The following is an 18,116-nucleotide window of genomic DNA, read 5'->3' as shown; positions in this document are numbered from 1 at the left end:
AACAATCGATTTCGGGATCCCACTGTGGACGCGCTAAACCGATTTTATTAGATCTGTTTTGTAATATCGGTTTAAGCTAATTCGAAATAATCGTGCAGTGTAGACGTACCCTGAGAAGGCACAGCTACTGCTACTACAAGATAAAACTGAAATATTTTCTTTGCAATGAAATCATGTGTCTTTTTCTCTGTGATTTGAAAAGAGAGTCATAAACATCAGTGTTCTGTCACGACAATGAAAGTAGTTTTTCCAATGACAAAACTTCAAGAGAGTGAATGGTCTTCCTCGCTTTAAAAAAAAGCTTCAAGACTGAATGGCAGTAGGTTTGCCCTCCTAAAGTAGATTGCTGTCAGCAAACTAATCCTTCTTACCAGGCAGATAAGGGTACTGTTGCAAAAACAAACTAAATCAACCAACTACAAGAATATTTTCATGTTTTCACTAATGGCTTAGACAGTGGAAGGTAAAATTAGAAGTAGTACAGTATTTTTTCTTCCTCTCTCTTCCCACCTTTTCAAGGATGGCTATGTCTTCACTATCCGCCTTATCGGCGGGTAGCGATCGATTGCTCGGGGATCGATATGTTGCGTCTCATCTAGACACGATGTATCGATCCCTGAACGCGCCTATATCAATTCCGGAACGCCACCAATCTGAACAGAGTTGCGGAATCGACAGGGGGAGCCGCGGACATCGATCCCGCACCGTGAGGATGGTGAGTAATTCGATCTTAGATACTTCGACTTCAGCTACGTTATTCACATAGCTGAAGTTGCGTATCTAAGATCGATTTTCCCCCGTAGTGTAGACTAGCCCGATGATGGATGTCCTCCAAGTCTGGAGGAGAACAACAGTAAAAAATATCCATTTACAGAAATGGAAAAGTTTTTTGCTTTTATCTCTAAAACTAACTAATTGAATCTCAGGACATGTTGGCAAAGATTTTAATAATTTAGTGAACTCTTCCACATACGGATAGAATTCAGGACCTCACAGTTGCATTGAGCTGCCATTCCTACTTGCTCCCAACATTTTGTTATAAATTTTGCAAAAGCAATGGAAAAATTAAGACATTTTATTAGAGAAATATTGTCTTGCAGAAATATCTGTCTGGGACTTGAGTATCCTTTTAAGAGCTAACACAGCACCCCTTTTATTCCTTAAGACTTCTATGATGTTAATGCAGTTTTTGAAAATGTCCTTTCCTCATTTCTTTGCAGAAAGCCTTCTGGATTTCCCTAGAAACTGTATATTAAGCAGTCTGTATCTCATGAGAATGTTTAGGAAGTACAAAGGCTAAAAATGCCTCTGAGAATCGACAAGCCAAGACCTTCCTGTCTCTTGACTCTCTATAGGGTTACTCTCTCTTGTTTCCTCAGTCCATCTCTGAATGAGCTTGATTGAAAGCTCATTAAATGAAATGGAAAGACTCATTGACTTCATTGGGCTTTGGATCAAGCACCATGATGGGATCCTCTCTTTCAATAGTTTAGTTCAAGCAGGGACAGAAATTAATTACCATCCTAATGCCAAATTTTCCCATAAATTCTCAAAATGGAATTATCTCAAATCATAATTTCTACTGCAACTAATGACTTGATGCATTCACTCATGGTATTGCAAATTATAACAGATGCTTTATCTTGTAGTATGATGATAAGTAAATTGTGTTATCTCTGTATCTCTCTTTATGTGATCTCACAGATTATGCCCTCTGCCCGATATTAATGCAGTAACATGGACTGACATGAATGTTGTTAAATGCTAAGTCCCCTTTCAGTTTGCTTCCCATGGCCAATATGGAATAGTTACTCAATTAAATATCTTTCTATATTTTAAGGAATTTAAGTTGCCACCTGCTGTCTCCAACCTTAGGAATTCCTTCTTCTGATCGGTAAATTAATTCTAGAAATTACCTATCTGACTGAATAGACATCTAGTTTCGTTACCTGAAAGAGAAATGATTTCTCTAATTTAATCTACAGATTTTTTTTTATGTGGCAAATGGCATGGATATGTATCTCTCTGTGTATTCATCCCAAAATATCCTGGACAGTGTTCAAATAAATGTATGTGAAAGGAAACATAATTCTTCTTCCTCTTAAATTTCTTTTCCTAGGGGATCCAGTTTCTTTTAGAAAATGACCTGCTGCAGAACACTCCAGAAGACATTGCACAGTTCCTCTATAAAGGGGAAGGACTAAATAAAACTGTAATTGGAGATTACCTTGGTGAGAGGTAAACGAAAACAAATTTCTCTCTTCTTTTGTTATACAGTATGTTTAAATACGTGAAGAGTAGGACCGTTGGTTAATTGCAGTTAACTTACATGAACTAAAAAAATTAATCAAGATTAATCACACTGTTAAACAGTAGAATACCAATTGAAATTTATTAAATATTTTAGATGTTTTTCTACATTTTTCAAATATATGGATTTCTGTTGCAACACTGAGTACAAAATGTACAGTGCTGACTTAATATCATTATTTTTTATTACAAATATTTTCATTGTAAAAATGATAAAAGAAATAGTATCTTTCAATTCACCTCATACAAGTACTGTAGTGCAAGCTCTTTATCGTGAAAGTGTAACTTACAAATGTAGATGATTGATGTTATATAACTGCACTCAAAAACAAAATGATATAAAACTTTAAAGCCTACAAGTCCACTCAGTCCTACTTCTTCTTCAGCCAATCGATAAGACAAACAAGTTTGTTTACATTTACGGGAGATACTGCTGCCTGCTTCTTATTTACATCACCTGCAGGTGAGAACAGGTGTTTGCATGGCACCTTTGTAGCCTGCGTTGCAATGTATTTACATGCCAGCTATGCTAAACATTTATATGCCCTTCATGTTTTCGCCACCATTTCAGAGGACATGCTTCTATGCTGATGATGCTCTTTAAAAAAATAATTCATTAATTACATTTGTGGCTGAACTCCTTGGGGGAGAATTTTATGTCTCCTGCTCTGTTTTACCCACATTCTGCCATATATTTCATGTTATAGCAGTCTCGGATGATGACCCAGCACATGTTTGTTTTAAGAACACTTTCACAGCAGGTTTGACAAAATGCAAAGAAGGTACCAATGTAAGATTTCTAATAATAGCTACAGCATTCGACCCAACGTTTAAGAATCTGAAGCACCATCCAAAATCTGAGAGGGATGAGGTATAGAGCATGTTTTCAGAAGTCTTAAAGAGTAACAACTGATGTGAAAACTACAGAACCCGAACCACCAAAAAAGAAAATTAACCTTCTGCTGGTGGCATCTGACTCAGATGATTAAAATGAACATGCAACGGTCCACCCTGCTTTGGATCATTATCGAACAGAATCTGTCATCAGCATCGACTTATGTCCTTTGGAATGGTGGTTGAAGCATGCAAGGACAAATGAATCTTTAGTGCATCTGGCATGTAAATATCTTGCGACGCCAACTGTAACAATGCCATTTGAACACCTGTTCTCACTTTCAGGTGACATTGTAAACAAAAAGCTGGCAACATTTTCTCCTGCAAATTGTAACCAAATTTATTTGTCTGAGTGATTGGCTGAACAAGAAGTGGGACTGAGTGGACTTGTAGGCTCTAAAGTTTTATATTGTTTTATGTTTGAATGCAGGTTTTTTTTGTACATAATTCTACATTTGTTAGTTCAACTTTCATGATAAAGAAATTGCACTACAGTACTTGTATGAGGTGAGTTGAAAAATACTATTTCTTTTGTTATCTACAGTGCAAATATTTGTAATAAAAATAAATATGAAGTGATCACTGTACACTTTGTATTCCGTGTTGTAATTGAAATCAATATATTTGAAATTATAGAAAATATTGAAAAATATTTAAATAGTATTCTATTATTGTTTAACTGTATGATTAATCGTGATTTAATTTTTTAATCACTTGACTGCTCTAGTGGAGAGTTACGCTTTTTATCAGTGTCTCTCTTACCTTCACTGGCTGCATGAGCTACGTTCTACCCTGAGGAATATAAAAGTTATATTGAACAGTAAAAGCACTGTGCTGTAAGAAGCTTTTTTTTTAAATGAATGAATTATGAAAATATCTCACATTGCTTACACAATTAATTACTCGGAAAAATAAAAGTTTTTCTAGGTTTGGTTATTGTGCAAGATTTAATGTCATAAACTTCTGGAAGATTTCAGAATCGTATTTCAACGATCTTGTAGTAGTTCTTAATGGTCTGCCCAGACAAAGAATGCTTCATCATATAGTAACTAGATGATGAGAAAATTTGCTCATCATTCAAAAGGTTGGTGCCTAGACTAATGATAGTCAGCTGTTTGTATTTAGTGTTGTCTTCTTCCCTGCACATACATATCCTATTAACGTTAATGGGTATTAAATAGGCACCTAAAGGGGATAATGCAGCTTAGTTTTTATCATGTACAGCACAATAAATATGCAGATTACTCCAGTTGTAATACAGTGCAGAAAATATTAGTTTAAAAAAAAATTCAGCTGCAAAATTGTATCACTGGTAAAACCTGTAAATGAATTTCTTTCTTCATTTAAAAGACTACAGACATAACTCTTGCCCATATTTTTTATCAAAATCAGATGCCAGTTAGAGATTTAATAACCTAGTCACTTCAGTCTTACTCTTGTAAACTGATCTTCTGCCATAACACCCTTAAGCCCACATGGAATCTGTTTACAGGATTGGAGTCTTAGCTTGCCGTTCGCTGTAGGCCCTTAGAATTAAGTAGGCATAATGAAAGTTTATACTGTAACGTGGTGCACAGTATGTAGGAATTTCAACTTTTTGCATAAATACGAGAACTAGACCTCTGAGAAACATTCCAAACATCATTTTGAATATTTCAACTAAAAGTAATGAAAATGTCTTTTTTTTTTTTTTAATAGATCGCTATACCTCCACTGTGCATTATTAACTTAATCTCCATAATTATACTAGAGTTTGTGTAAAGTAATCCATGTTTCTTCTCTTTTTCACTCTGGCATCTGATCTTGAAATAATATTTTTTCCTCTCAGGGCCTGATCCTCAAACCCTTAGTCATGCAACTAGTCCTTGTTCACATCAGTTGTGCCACTGAAGTCACTGTGATTATTTTCATGAATTGGTGTTTGCAGGGTCGTAGCAAACAAGCTCAGTTTACAATGCAAAAGATTATTTCCCACTTCTTCTCATCCCAAAGCTGCCAACACTGCAGTCTTCATGTAGGATCTGAAAAAATCAAGCTGCGCTGTTTGTCTCTTCCTAACTAATCCTAAAATTTCATTGGTTTCAGCTGTGTGAGTATACTGTGTCTACACAACTCAGTTTCCATCTTCTTGAATTCTGAACAGTTAACTGCTGACTAATATAGTAACCAACATTAAATGTCAAATTACGACTCAGAAATTAGTGTTAATCTATAGAGTGGCAATTAAAACATTAGAAGAACTGAAAATATGACTGCAATGATATGTGGCTAATATTTGGCCAGAAAACCATGGAAAATATCCAGCACGAAGTCAGAAATATGGATATTAAAAAAGCTAATTTTTATGCAACATTTCTGCTTGCTACGTACATCTAACTTTATTAATGTAATCAATTTTTTACTTCTCTTAGCAGTATTGTCAGTTCAGCTATGCAAACGTGATGTGAATTCTATTGTGTCCCTTGAACCAGGCTAAAACTGTTGTCAGTTACTATTACTGGTGAGGTAGGAGCTAACACCACACCTTGATTTTCCCTCTTCCTCCTCTCCCAAAGTCCTAGATATAGACTGCACTACTGCCAGGTTTGGTGTTGAAATTAAATTGCATGTGGACCCAAATTGTTCTTGTATTAAATTTCTGTTTGCATTTCAAAAATTGCATACCATATTGCCTACTTAAACTCATTCTAACTTTGGTTTTGTTTAGAAGTTTAAGGGACATATGGGGGAAATGAAATTCAATACCTATTATGTTTTTAAAGCGACCCTGGAAAAGAAGCATTCAGTGTAGTGATTTCTCAGAATGGACTAAGGATACTGTATGCGTTAAGTGGTATTTTATTATTCCTTTTTAGGTCTGTATTTAGGGAGCAGGCCTTACTGATTGCTGTTGATTTAATGTTGATGGTTCTGCCCTATAGGAGAAGGGGATGGGGGGAGGGAAACCCGACTTTTTCCCCCTCTAGTGTGCTGTTGCTAAAGAAAGGATAGTAATGTTTTGTTGTTCTTCGAGTACTTGCTTATGTCCATTCCACCCTCGGTGTGGGTGTGCCGCTTGCACTGTTGACAGAGATTTTTCCCTTAGTGGTATCCGTTGGGTCGACTCTGGCTCCCTCAGGAGCCACATACTTGTGCGCTGGTATAAGAGGCGCTGTCGGCCCTGTACCCACCCAGTTCCTTCTTACTGCCCATGACGGTTGCTGGTATGACCCTTCTTGCTTTGGAAAGGCTTCTTCCTAGCGGTTTTTGAACGTTTTTCTACATTCATAATTATCATAGTGTAGTGTCTATATTTCAGGTACGTTTGTGTGTGTGTATGTGTGTGGAGTTAGTTATTTCCTATCGTGAGGGACTTCTTTGCCCCAGTGGCCGGGCATGCCCCGGATCCCAAGGCTTCAAGCCTTGTGCCTCCCGTGGTAAGCCTATGCCTGAGAGTGACTTGCACTCCAGGTGCTTAAAGTGCCTGGGTGAAACTCACATGAAGGACAAGAGCCAAGTCTGTTGGGACTTCAGACCCGGCACCAAAAAAGACAGGCACATCAGACTGAAGGCTATCCCCATGGAAGCTGCTCTCAGACCTGTCTCAGAGCCGAGCTTCTCCGTTTCGGTGCTGAGTACTTTGGTGTCAGTGCGAAGTTCTCCCACGGCAATGAGTTCTTCCCGGCACTGTTCTCCATCTCTGGTGCTGAGGAAGAAGCATAAGAAGCAGTGGACCGAGAGAGCAGTAGAGAGAGAAGCAAGGAGAAGGCAGTTGAGTGAGACCCAGGCCTGGCCACTCTTCTGCCCCTGGACCCATGTCGGCACCGTCAACTCCTCTGAGAGCATTAAGCCTATACAGGGCTCTCCGCTGAGACCAGGAGGCCACTACAGTGCCTGCGGACTGACAGTACCGTTGACTCCAGAGGCTTTTCAGGTAGCTAGGGACCTTCTATCTCTTTCTTGGTTCCACCAATGCCAATGGGACACGTACCAGCTCCGGCGTCCAGAAGCAGGAGGGAACAGTGTGTGTCAGGATACAGCATCCCGATCTCCAGGACACCACCAGTCCCTGAAGCCCTGTCACTGTGTGGAGGTGGAAGCGGGTACCGCTCCCCCGTGGTTGCTGAGAGAAGAATCCTCGGAGTCCGAAAGGGAACCTTATGTACTGCCAAAAGCCCACCATCGATACCCAGCCTATGCTCCACCAAGCTTCAGTACCAGTCCTCTGGCAGGCACCTGGCCTGTGAGTTACTGGCCGAAGCAGTGGCCCTAATGGTACCCTTGGGGGCCCTCCCCGGCCTCTCTGTACCAGATCCTTCCTACCACTGCTCCTACTCAATGGTCTCTGAAGGATGGGCTACTGCTCCTTCCTGCTCGACTCCGGTTCTGACCCTGTTGCCTCCATTGGCATAGTCGAGGCAGACGAAGAGGAAGAAGCCCTTCCACTGGTGCAAGTCCCAGATGAGGCTGGCGCAAGTCCCAGTAGCCTGCTTCCACAGAATGATTTCAGGGCCCATCAGGACATTCTAAAGCAGGTTGCTACAAATGTTGGCTTGGAAATTGAGGAGCTCAGAGACATTGCACAGCCTTGTTGATATCCTGGCTTTAGCAGCTCCATCCAAGGTGGCCTTGCCCGTCAGCGAGGCAGTGAAGGGACCAGTCAAGGCCCAGTGGCAAACTCCTTCTCTGGCCCCCCACTTCAAAAAGGGCAGAGAAGAAGTATTAAGTGCCAGCAATTGGGTTTGAATACCTATACTCGCAGCCCCCAAGGTCCCTGGTGGTGTCTGCAGTAAATGAAAGGGACAGGCAGGGCCAGTCAAGTGCTGCCTCAAAACGGAAAGATGCCGAGAGACTGGACTTTTTCAGAAGAAAGGTTTATTCCACTGGTAGCCTCCCGCTGCGTATCTCCAACCAACAAGTGTTGCTGGGGAGATAGGATTTTATCTATGGGAGTCCCTGAATAAATGCAAAGATTCCCTGCCTCAAGAGTCCAGCACCTCTCTCCAGGTGGCTCTGGATGCTGCCAACTCAGTGGTTCAGGCAGTGGCATCTGCGGTCACCATGAGGTGCTGTTCCTGGCTTCAGTCCTCCAGCTTACCCCACAAGGTCCAAGAATCCATCCAGGACATCCCCTTCAAAGGCTTCTCTCTTTTCTCAGAGGAGACGGACATGAGACTTCTTCATGGACTAAAGGACTCAAGGGCCACTCTATGATTCTTAGGCCTGTACGCTCTGTCTGCTTCCAGAAAGGATTTTAGGCCCCAGCAGTCTCCTTCGTTCTTGGTGTCTCCAAGAAAAGAGAGAGGTTATAGATGGTGCCAACCACTTCCGCCCAACTCAGCCTCCCAGTGAAGGTCTCAAAGATACTCTGGTGGACGCAAGCAGACCTTTTGAAAGTGCATCAGAGGGCGCTGCACCCGTCACTGTTTCAAATCCGCCTCCCCTTTTATTTTCGGACTGTCTGTCTCTTCAGCCTGGCATGGTCATTCATAACATCAGAAGGTTGGGTCCTGAACAAAATGACAGCTGGTTATACCCTGCAGTTTCTACTCACCCCTCTCCCATTTCCCCTTCGCCTCCTTTTTCAGGATCTCTTATCATGAGCAACTCCTTGTCTAGGAAATGCAATCCTTCCTACTGATGGGGCCGTGGAGGAGGTTCTTCAAGACTTGAGAGGGAAAGGGTTACACTCCCGGTACTTCCTAAGCCCAAAGGGGGCTTGCAGCCTATCTTGGACGTGCATCATCTCAATAGATATTTTAATGAACTGAAGTTCCACATGGTCTCCCTTGCCTCCATCATTTCCTCCCAAGACCTAAGAGACTGGTACATTGCCTTCGACTTAAAGGAGACATATTTTCACATTTCTATCTTCTGTGACCACAGAAGATTTCTCAAGGTTTATAGAGGGTCAGCGCCACTTCCAATTCACTGCCTTCCCCTTTGGTCTATTGGCAGCCCCATGGGTATTAACCAAGTGAATGGCAGTTGTAGCAGCCTTAGTCAGGCACCAAATTGTACAAGTCTCCTGTACTTTCATGACTGGCTGATCAAAGGTCAGTCACAGGCTTAAGTACAGAACAGTATTAGCACAGTCTGAGGCCTGGTCTACACTACGCGTTTAAATCGATTTAAAGAGCGTTAAATCGATTTAACGCTGTACCCGTCCACACTACAACGCCCTTTATATCGATATAAAGGGCTCTTTAAATCGATTTCTGTACTCCCCCGACCACAGAGTCAGGAGAAGCGCTAAATTCGATATTAAAGTATCTGGATTACGTTAGTGTGACGGAAACGAACGATTTTGGGCCTCATCCGGATGCAGTTCATCCACTCAGTCCACTGACGCCTCTGGAAGCAAATCTGAACTCGATGCGGCAGCGGCAGGTAAACAGGAAAAGCCCCGCGAACTTTTGAATAACATTTCCTGTTTGCCCAGCGGTGAGCTCTATTCAGCACGTGTAGCGATTGCAGTCCAAAATCCAATAAAGCTCCGAGCAGATCCGTACGGTGAGATACTGGATCTGAGCTTTATCGAAGAAAACTTTCTGATCAGAGCTCGTTCCAGAAGACAAATGCATAAGCGTTGAATAATCTCCAGATACCAGCCGGATGACAAGTGTAACGGAAAGCCAAAGAATCAAATGACTTCTCATTGGAGGGACGAGGAGTACTGAGGACTCCAACTCATCCCACGTCCCACAGCAGTCTCTGAAAAGTATTTGCATTTTGGGCTGAGGGCTCCCTAGTGCTCTGTAGGTTCAACACGTGTCTGGCGTCGGTCTCGGGGAATAGCTCCTCAGTTTCTTCCCCCTCACCACCCACGTTGACCAGAAAAGAAAAGAAATTCATTTCTTGACCCTCTCTTTCAGTGTACCCTACATGGTACTGAATTGCTGCTGGGTTAAGACACGATTGCTGCAGTCATGTTGAAGTAGCCGTATCCGCCTCCTCTTCCCCTCCCACCAAGTGGTAAGACGGCCTGATAGCGACTGGTAACTGTCCCTCACGAACTGCGTTTCACTCACATGCTTTTAACTGAATATGGGGGCGCCTGGGTAAGTGAACAGGAATGATTTCCTGTTCACTCCCGTAGCTAGGACAGAATGGCTAGTACCGTCTTCATATAGCAAGTGGGGCGAGCTTCAATTCAGCACCTCCCCTTTTTCCTTGTGTTAAAGAAGATCTGTACTGCCTTGGACTGCATAAAAAAGCAGCAGGCATTGCTGATGCTTCCTCATCCCCACACGCTTACATGTTCTGCTGACTAAACATCACGCGGAGAGCTGCCCTCCCCTCATTATGTCACTGTCAGTGTTTCTATCCTGCATTCTTTATTACTTCATGACACAAATGTTCAGGACACTGCACGCTATCCCAGAAGTTGGGGGAGGGGGACGCAACGAGTGGAGTTGTTGCAGGGGCAGCCCACCTAGTGAACCATACTGCCCACGGAGCAGCTGTGCTCTCTGACTACACTTGCCCCTTATTCTAGGCAGGACTGACTCTATTTTTTAGAAACATAGGGAGGGATTGACTCAGGGAGTCAAACAGTTTCCCAATTTTGCTTGCGTTGCTGCCCCTGGCGATTTCAGCCAGGGGCAGGCACATCATGATAGCAGCGGACAGTACAGAGGGGGGAGAGAGATAACCGTCTTTCGATTGCCAGTTTACTCCGGCAGTTAGAAGTACAGAACGACTGGTAAACCATCTCTTGCTATCATGCAAAAGCAAGTGAATGCTGCTGTGGTAAGCGCTGGAAGATATCGCTCTCTGTCCGCAGCATCCAGTACAATGTACGGATGCCGGGAAAAAAAAAAACTGAACGGGCTCCATGGTTGCCGTGCTATGGCGTCTGCCAGGGCAATCCAGGGAAAAATGGCGTGAAAGGATTGTCAGCTGATGTTTTCCCGGAGGAAGGAATGACTGACGACATTTACCCAGAACCACCCGGGACAATAATGATTCAACCCAGAATTCCAAGGGGCAGGGGAAACTGCGGGAACTATGGGATAGCTACGGAAGAGCTACCCACAATGCAACGCTTCAGAAATCGATGTTGGCCTCGGACCATGGACGCACAACGCCGAATTACTGTGCCTAGTGTGGCCACATGAAATCGAATTTATATTATCAGTTTTATAAAACTAATTTTAGCTAATTCGATATTATCCCGTAGTGTAGACGTGGCCTAAGTCACCTTTAGGACACTGTGCCTGCTGATAAACAAGCAGAAGTCAATTCTTGTCCCGGTTCAGAGAATAGAATTTATCAGGGCGGTGCTCGACTCGATCCAAGCCAGGCTTTCCTGCTGAAAGCCCATTTCCAGACCAAGTCAGACCTGATATCCAAAGTCGTGGCCCACCCAATTGCAGCTGTTCAGGGTGTACCTCAGGCTACTGGGTCACATGGTGGCTTGTACTTACGTAGTTCAATACGTGGCCCAGACCCCTCCAGATGTGGCTAGCATGAGTTTATTCCCTGAGCAGACACCACATGAACTCAGTGCTCACAGACCCTCTCCTCCCTGCACTGGTGGAAAGACCCCAGGTCGGCAACGATGAGAGTGCCCTTTGTTACCCCACAACCGTCGGTATTAGTCTCAGATGTATCAGAGCCCACCTCAACAACCTCAGGGCCTTCGGTCCCAGGAAGAACTCTCCCTGCATATAAACATCAGGGAGCTCAGGGTGGTTCGCTTAGCATGCCAACTGTTCCTTCCCCAGATCTCAGGCATGGTGGTACAAGTCCTGGCAGACAATACGGTGGCCACATTCTATAGCAGTAAGCAAGGAAGGGCTCCATCCTTGGCCCTGTTTCAATAAACTGTCCACCTATGGGACTTGTGTGCGAGACACTCCACCTCGAGGCGTCGCACTCTCGGGAGGCCGGAATGTATTGGTGGATCACTGTAGCTGATCCTTCTCCTCTCATCACGAGTGGTCCCATCACCCAGAGATCGCCAGATTCATCATCCAAAAGTGGGGGGCCTCCCCAGGTGAACCTGCTCACCACCAGGCAGAACAGAAAATGTCAGCAGTCTTGTTTGCTGCATGGGCACAGCTTAGGCTCCCTTTCCGATGTCTCCCTGCTCTTGTGACCCGGCCACCTACTGTATGCCTTTCCCCTGATTTCCTTGGTTCACACGGTTCGTCTAAAAATCAAACTGGACAAGGCAAGAGTTACCCTGATAGCACCAGTGTGGCTGTGCCAGTATTGGTTCAGAATGCTCCTGGACCGCTCAGTGACAGCTCCACTTTCTCTCCCACTCCATCTGCATCTGTTTTCCCAAGACCACAGCTGGTTACTTCATCTGAACCTCACCTCCCTGCATCTAACTGCTGCATGGCTGAACCCTGAAGAACAACCCTGCTTGGAACAGGTTTGGCAGGTCTTGCTAGGTTGTAGAAAGCCTTCCGCCAAGGCTCTCTACTTAGGCAAGTGGAAATGTTTTGCTTTTTGGGCTTCCGAATATGATCTCTTTCCATCTCGATCCTTCCCTTCAGTCTGTCTTGGACTGTTTGCTCCCCTTAAAACAGCAGGACCTGGCCCTCTCATTTGTTAAGGTACACAAAATAACGATCTGGTTTCTCAAGGGCTTGGAAAGACTGTATCCTCAAGTTTGCAAACCAACCCTTCCCCCCTTCTCTCCCCCATGGTACTTAAATCTGGTCCTGTCAAAGCTCATGGGCTCTCCCCTGTCAAGCCTTTAGTAGCCCTGCTACTTCTATTCAGGCTTGCTGCAAGCAAGTGAATATTCCACCTCTGGCCATCATAACTGTTCGTTCCATGAGAGTCCAAGTTTCGTCAGGAGCGGCACCAGGGTTTTTGGTGCCCTGGACAGGGGTCCTTCTGCGCTCCCGGTCGTTGGTGGCAATTCTGCGGCGGGGGAGTCCTTCCGCGCTCCCAGTCTTTGGGGGACTTTGGCGGCGGGTCCTGGAGCAAGTGAAGGACCCGCCGCAGAATTGCTGCCGAAGACCCGGAGCACGGAAGGACCCCTGCCGCCAAATTGCTGCCGAGGGCGGCAAAATGCCGTCCCACCAAATCCTGGGACCCTAGGCGACCGCCTAGGTCGCCTAAATGGAAGTGCCGGCCCTGAGTTTCGTCAACAGCATTCCTCGCGCTGGTCTCAATCCAGGACATCTGCAGAGCTGCGACCTAATCTTCGGTGCATACCTTTGTGTCCCACTATGTCATCATCCAGGAGGCCCGAGACAGCGCCAGTTTCAGAAGAGCAGTGTAGCAATCAGCATGTTTGTAAACTCCGAGCCCACCTCCTGGGGTACTGATTGTGAATCACCTAGCATGGAATGATGGAATGAACATGAGCAAGCACTCACAGAAGAAAAAACTGTTACTAACCTTCTGTAACTGTTGTTCTTTGAGATGTGTTGCTCATATGCATTCCATACCCGCCCTCCTACCGCTCTGTCAGAGTCAATGGCAAGTAGAAACTGAGATGGTGCGGGTCCAGTGAGGCCCCTTATACTGGCGTATAAGCGTGTGGCTCCAGAGAGTGTTAGAGCCAGCCCAATAGATACCACAAAGGGGAAAATCTCTGGCAATAGTGCATGCGGCACACACACACCTAGCATGGAAGGGACATGAGCAATACATCTCGAAGAACAAGAGTTATGGAAAGTTAGTAACCATAGGTGCTGAATTCGTGGGTGCTTGGTGCTTAGCGCCCACTAGCAGCCAGCTCCCCCACTCCCGCCAGATGGGATCACCTGTTCCGCAACGTGTGGAGGGGGACGAGTAGGAACTGGACGCGCTTGGGGGAGGGGGCAGAACTGGGTGGGAAGAGGTGGTGGGGGGGGAAGAGGTGGGGTGGAGCCTTGAGGGAAGGGGTAGAGTGGAGGCCTGGCTTGAGATGGAGCAGGGGTGGGGTGTGGGTTGGAGCAGGGGTTGAGCACCCCCAGGGAAAGGAGGAAACTGGTGCCTGTGTTAGTAACCGTTTTTTTTCTGGGAATATTTCTGTAAGAAGTTACAAAACAGCATTTTCAGCAAAGGATTATAGCTGAACATATAAAAGATACCATGGAACTCTCTAGTCTTTCCATTAATTTATCCAGACTGCTTGAGGTTCCCATTTCAAGACAGGTGCAACAATAACTGTTGAGCAAAGAGAATAAGTCATTTCGAAGATCATTTAGATAAAGAGTTAAAATCATTGTAGAGTGACAGGCTCTTGCCAGCTCCTGTTTTTAATGGCAGCAGCAACGCTTTCTAGTCCTACTAGGTTAAATTTCATTTTAGCAAAACTGGGAGAAGAATTTTGCACTTAAAATATCCCAAAGCTAAATATGTGTTAGGAATATTAATGATGGCTTCTATTTGCCTGGTCAGTTTCTTTCTTTTTTTTCCTATCCTTTGCATTAATAGGAAGCAGTTCTTGAAGCAGCTCTTGAAGTTTATGGTTTGGTGTAGTAATTCTCTATTGTCATTTTGTTTCTTTTTCTCAGAGATGAATTTAATATTAAAGTTCTTCAGGCTTTTGTTGAACTCCATGAGTTTGCTGATCTCAATCTTGTACAAGCCTTAAGGTGAGTGCATTTTAATTGTCTTTTTCAAACTTCATATTTAATTAAATCTAAGTATATAGATGATGATGATGATGATGATTAACTACAGCAGCTGACCTTTGACTTGAATGTATGATTTACTCTGTATTTTGTTAGTAAACAAATCTTCGTTTCCCTCTTTTTTGCTTGTTTGCATATACATTGCCTTTGAACTCTTAATCCATGAAATTAATGATTTCACACAAATGCAGAATAAAACCTGGCAAAGGGGAAGGTACTATAGAGAGGAACACCTGGTTAATAAATGACCTAGCGATGTGAATGTGGGCATCGCTTTTTTTAAAAGGTGCAAATGAATAAGAGATTTTAACTCTCCCCAGAAGTGCACCATTTGCAGTTATTTCCTACTGCTTTCCCCTACCATATCTAGCTGTTCAGGCAGAGCAGTTTGGGGCTTGTGGGAAGTAGACAAGCTTTGTATTTAGGACTCATCAAATAGTTTTTCAGGGGGACCCACCATTGCTTGATCTAATCACCAATGGAGAGACAGCAATGTAAATCCTGAGTAATTGAGAACAGAAGTTTCCCAGAGAATGAAAATTCAGTTTAGATGCTATACAGGGAATGCAAAACATTTATGTTTTATCATATAGGACAGTGGGGAGTACAGTGACTTATCTATATATGCAGTATTATTTTCACTTGAGTTTTCACAAATCTTGAATTTTATAAGTGAAACTGAAAGGGTGTGAAAAATACTAAAATTGACCAATATTGATTTATTGCAGCAAAACTTGAGTTATGTTGTACCAAATCCATAAAGTTATCAAACCAAACACAAACAAACGAACAAACAACAACAACTGTAGTACAATATGGTTTAGGAAGCTGCTTGATTTCATGCATCCTTTACGTAAAATGTTCTCTCTTATTTTATATTAGTCTGGCAAGCTTTTGCTTTCACTTGGTTTCTGTACCTAAAATATGCTGCAAGTGAATTTAGTACTAGAGCTATGTGAAGAATTTAAAGATTTTGAAATTTAGCCTCATTCCAAATTGCAGTGAAAACCAAAAATTTCAAAATTCTCCAAAGGAAAATTCCTTTTAAAGAATTATTTCAGATTGTTCAAAATGCTTCATTTAGACAAATTGAAAGGTTTATTTTGATTTTGACTCTTTGACATTGTCAGCAGGGCTGGCTCCAGGGGTTTTGCCGCCCCAAGCAGCCAAAAAAAAAAAAGCCGCGATCACGATCTGTGGCAATTCAGTGGGAGGTCCTTCACTGGGAGCGGGAGTGAGGGACCCTTTGCCAAATTGGCGCTGAATCCCTGAAAGTGTCGCCCCACTCCCGAGTTGCCGCCCCAAGCACCTGCTTGATAAACTGGTGCCTGGAGCTGGCCCTGATTGTCAGGACTTCTTCCTGTTTTTTTGTTTTGTTTTTGTAAACAAAACTTGTGCAAAATTGGTTCGATTTCATGAAGCATTTTGACAAAACTGCATATTTCAACAAAATATGGCTCAATCCAAGTTTCTCAGACCAGCTCGCTTTCGAACACGTGGCAAGTGTTGGATTGCTGCTTCTGAGGTGAAATTCTTCACTTCATGCACTGAAGAGGTACAGCATAGGTAGTGCTAGTTCACTCTCCCATGCCCAGTCAACTCTGCATTCTCTCTGAGACTGCCAGTAAGGGGCCCATTTGTGTTGAGATATGTGTCTATTAGGAATGAGTTTAGACCATTAAAATTAACTTCATTTATGCTACCAGACAGTAATCTGATGTAACTTTTTTCAGTCACTGCTGATCTGGAGTAGTTTAGAACTGGCAGCTTGGATATGAAAGGTTCTGTGACCCATTGCAAATGTCCTAAGATACTCTGTTTTGCTTGCAAATATTCTTGGTCTTCACTTTCATGCATTGTGATGCTTAGTGTTTAAAATGTCAACAGGGCATCCCTTCTGAAAGCAGATTCAGTCTCTGTATAGAAGTGTTGTAAAAATACCAGTCACTGGAAGTGTTTTTTAGACTGGCACTTTTTTATATCTAATCCTTGGTTTCTTTTTTGATGTCATTATCTTATGGATGTGGATCTCGCATTTACTTCCTGTTTTAAGAATGTACAATTGTTTCAGCTGGCCAACTTCAAAGAAGTAGAGCCACAAACAAGAGGCTGTGCTATCTGCCCTAACTTTGCCTTACAGTTGTAGCTTTGATGGTTGAACTTAAGAACACGAATAATAATTCCTAAACTGATGATGGCAACAGGAAGTGTGAAAAACATTTTATGTGGTACAGCACTTGAGAATATCACTTTCCTATAAACTCTGTGTTAATGCCAATATTGCTGTTCTGTACTATTTTGGATCTTATTTTAATCACTATTTGTAATCTACAGTCCTTTTAATTTAAGATCAGTTTGTGCAATCATTTTGCTTAACATTTTATTGCAGGTTTGTATCCCTGTCAGTTCGATTTTTATTTTTTTTAAAGGGCATCCAAGAAGAAGGCAAAACCTACTTTTATTTCATACTTGTAATCGGAACACTTTATTTCCTGTATCTGATTTAAATCCCATTGCAGTGATAGCGAGAGGTCACATTTCCTTTTTAAGATCTGGCCATGATAGCATAGTCTGTCCCTTATCCATCCCAGTCAAGAGGGGCTCTCGCTATCCCAAAGCATTGACTTGTTATGTCTGGTTGGTTCAAATGAAGATATTGGGTTTTAGTCCAACTTTTTTGGTTCTGGGCCATTGTGTATAATACAGCCCTCTTTTCCTTTCAACAAAGTCTTGAGAAGAATATGCTCCTTTTAGCACTGTGGTACAGCTAGCTGGAAAGCGTGGCCTCCTGTGTATTTCCCGCTTCTGACAACATGGAAAAGGAGAGAATTGCAAAATTTATACCAGAATACGTGGTCTTCCCAGAATATGTTGTCTTACCTGTGAGCATGCAGTGCTGTTGGCTGAGTGCTGAGTTAAAATATTTTAATTACTTATGAGTTGAATTTTGAGATTTGTTTTAAAATAACTTCTCATTTTATTTACAAATTACTAATTTCTGCTTAGAAGCTGATTATTGCCAATATATGTCTAATGTATAAATATTGGAATGGATCTTGTTTTACTGAAGTGGTTATACTTCCCTTTCATAGGCAATTCCTGTGGAGTTTCAGACTTCCAGGAGAGGCTCAGAAAATTGATCGTATGATGGAAGCTTTTGCTTCACGCTATTGCCTTTGTAACCCTGGAGTCTTTCAGTCTACAGGTTAGTCATGATACATTTTCTATCAGAATCACCTTTAACATGTGATCTGACAAATGATGTAATAAACTGTCTAGAATTGAAAGAGAAAGCAGCAAACTTGGAAGTCCAGGCTAAGACAATATGTGAAATGAAAAACAAGA

General features: G+C 42.9%; 1 protein-coding gene across 1 annotated transcript in view; it reads left to right on the top strand.

The window, feature by feature from the left end:
- CYTH3 (cytohesin 3) overlaps positions 1-18,116 on the top strand; it is a 91,222-nt gene that overhangs the window by 59,588 nt on the left and 13,518 nt on the right. The window contains exons 5-7 of the mRNA XM_032802171.2: positions 2,120-2,238; positions 14,652-14,732; positions 17,864-17,976. Coding sequence (XP_032658062.1) covers positions 2,120-2,238; positions 14,652-14,732; positions 17,864-17,976 — 313 coding nt within the window. The remainder of the gene's footprint in view (positions 1-2,119; positions 2,239-14,651; positions 14,733-17,863; positions 17,977-18,116) is intronic.

Source organism: Chelonoidis abingdonii, chromosome 9 (genome assembly GCF_003597395.2).
Source record: "Chelonoidis abingdonii isolate Lonesome George chromosome 9, CheloAbing_2.0, whole genome shotgun sequence".
NCBI lineage: Eukaryota > Metazoa > Chordata > Testudines > Testudinidae > Chelonoidis > Chelonoidis abingdonii.
Note: the sequence above shows the minus strand (reverse complement) of the source record. Positions and strands in the feature narration are given on the sequence as shown.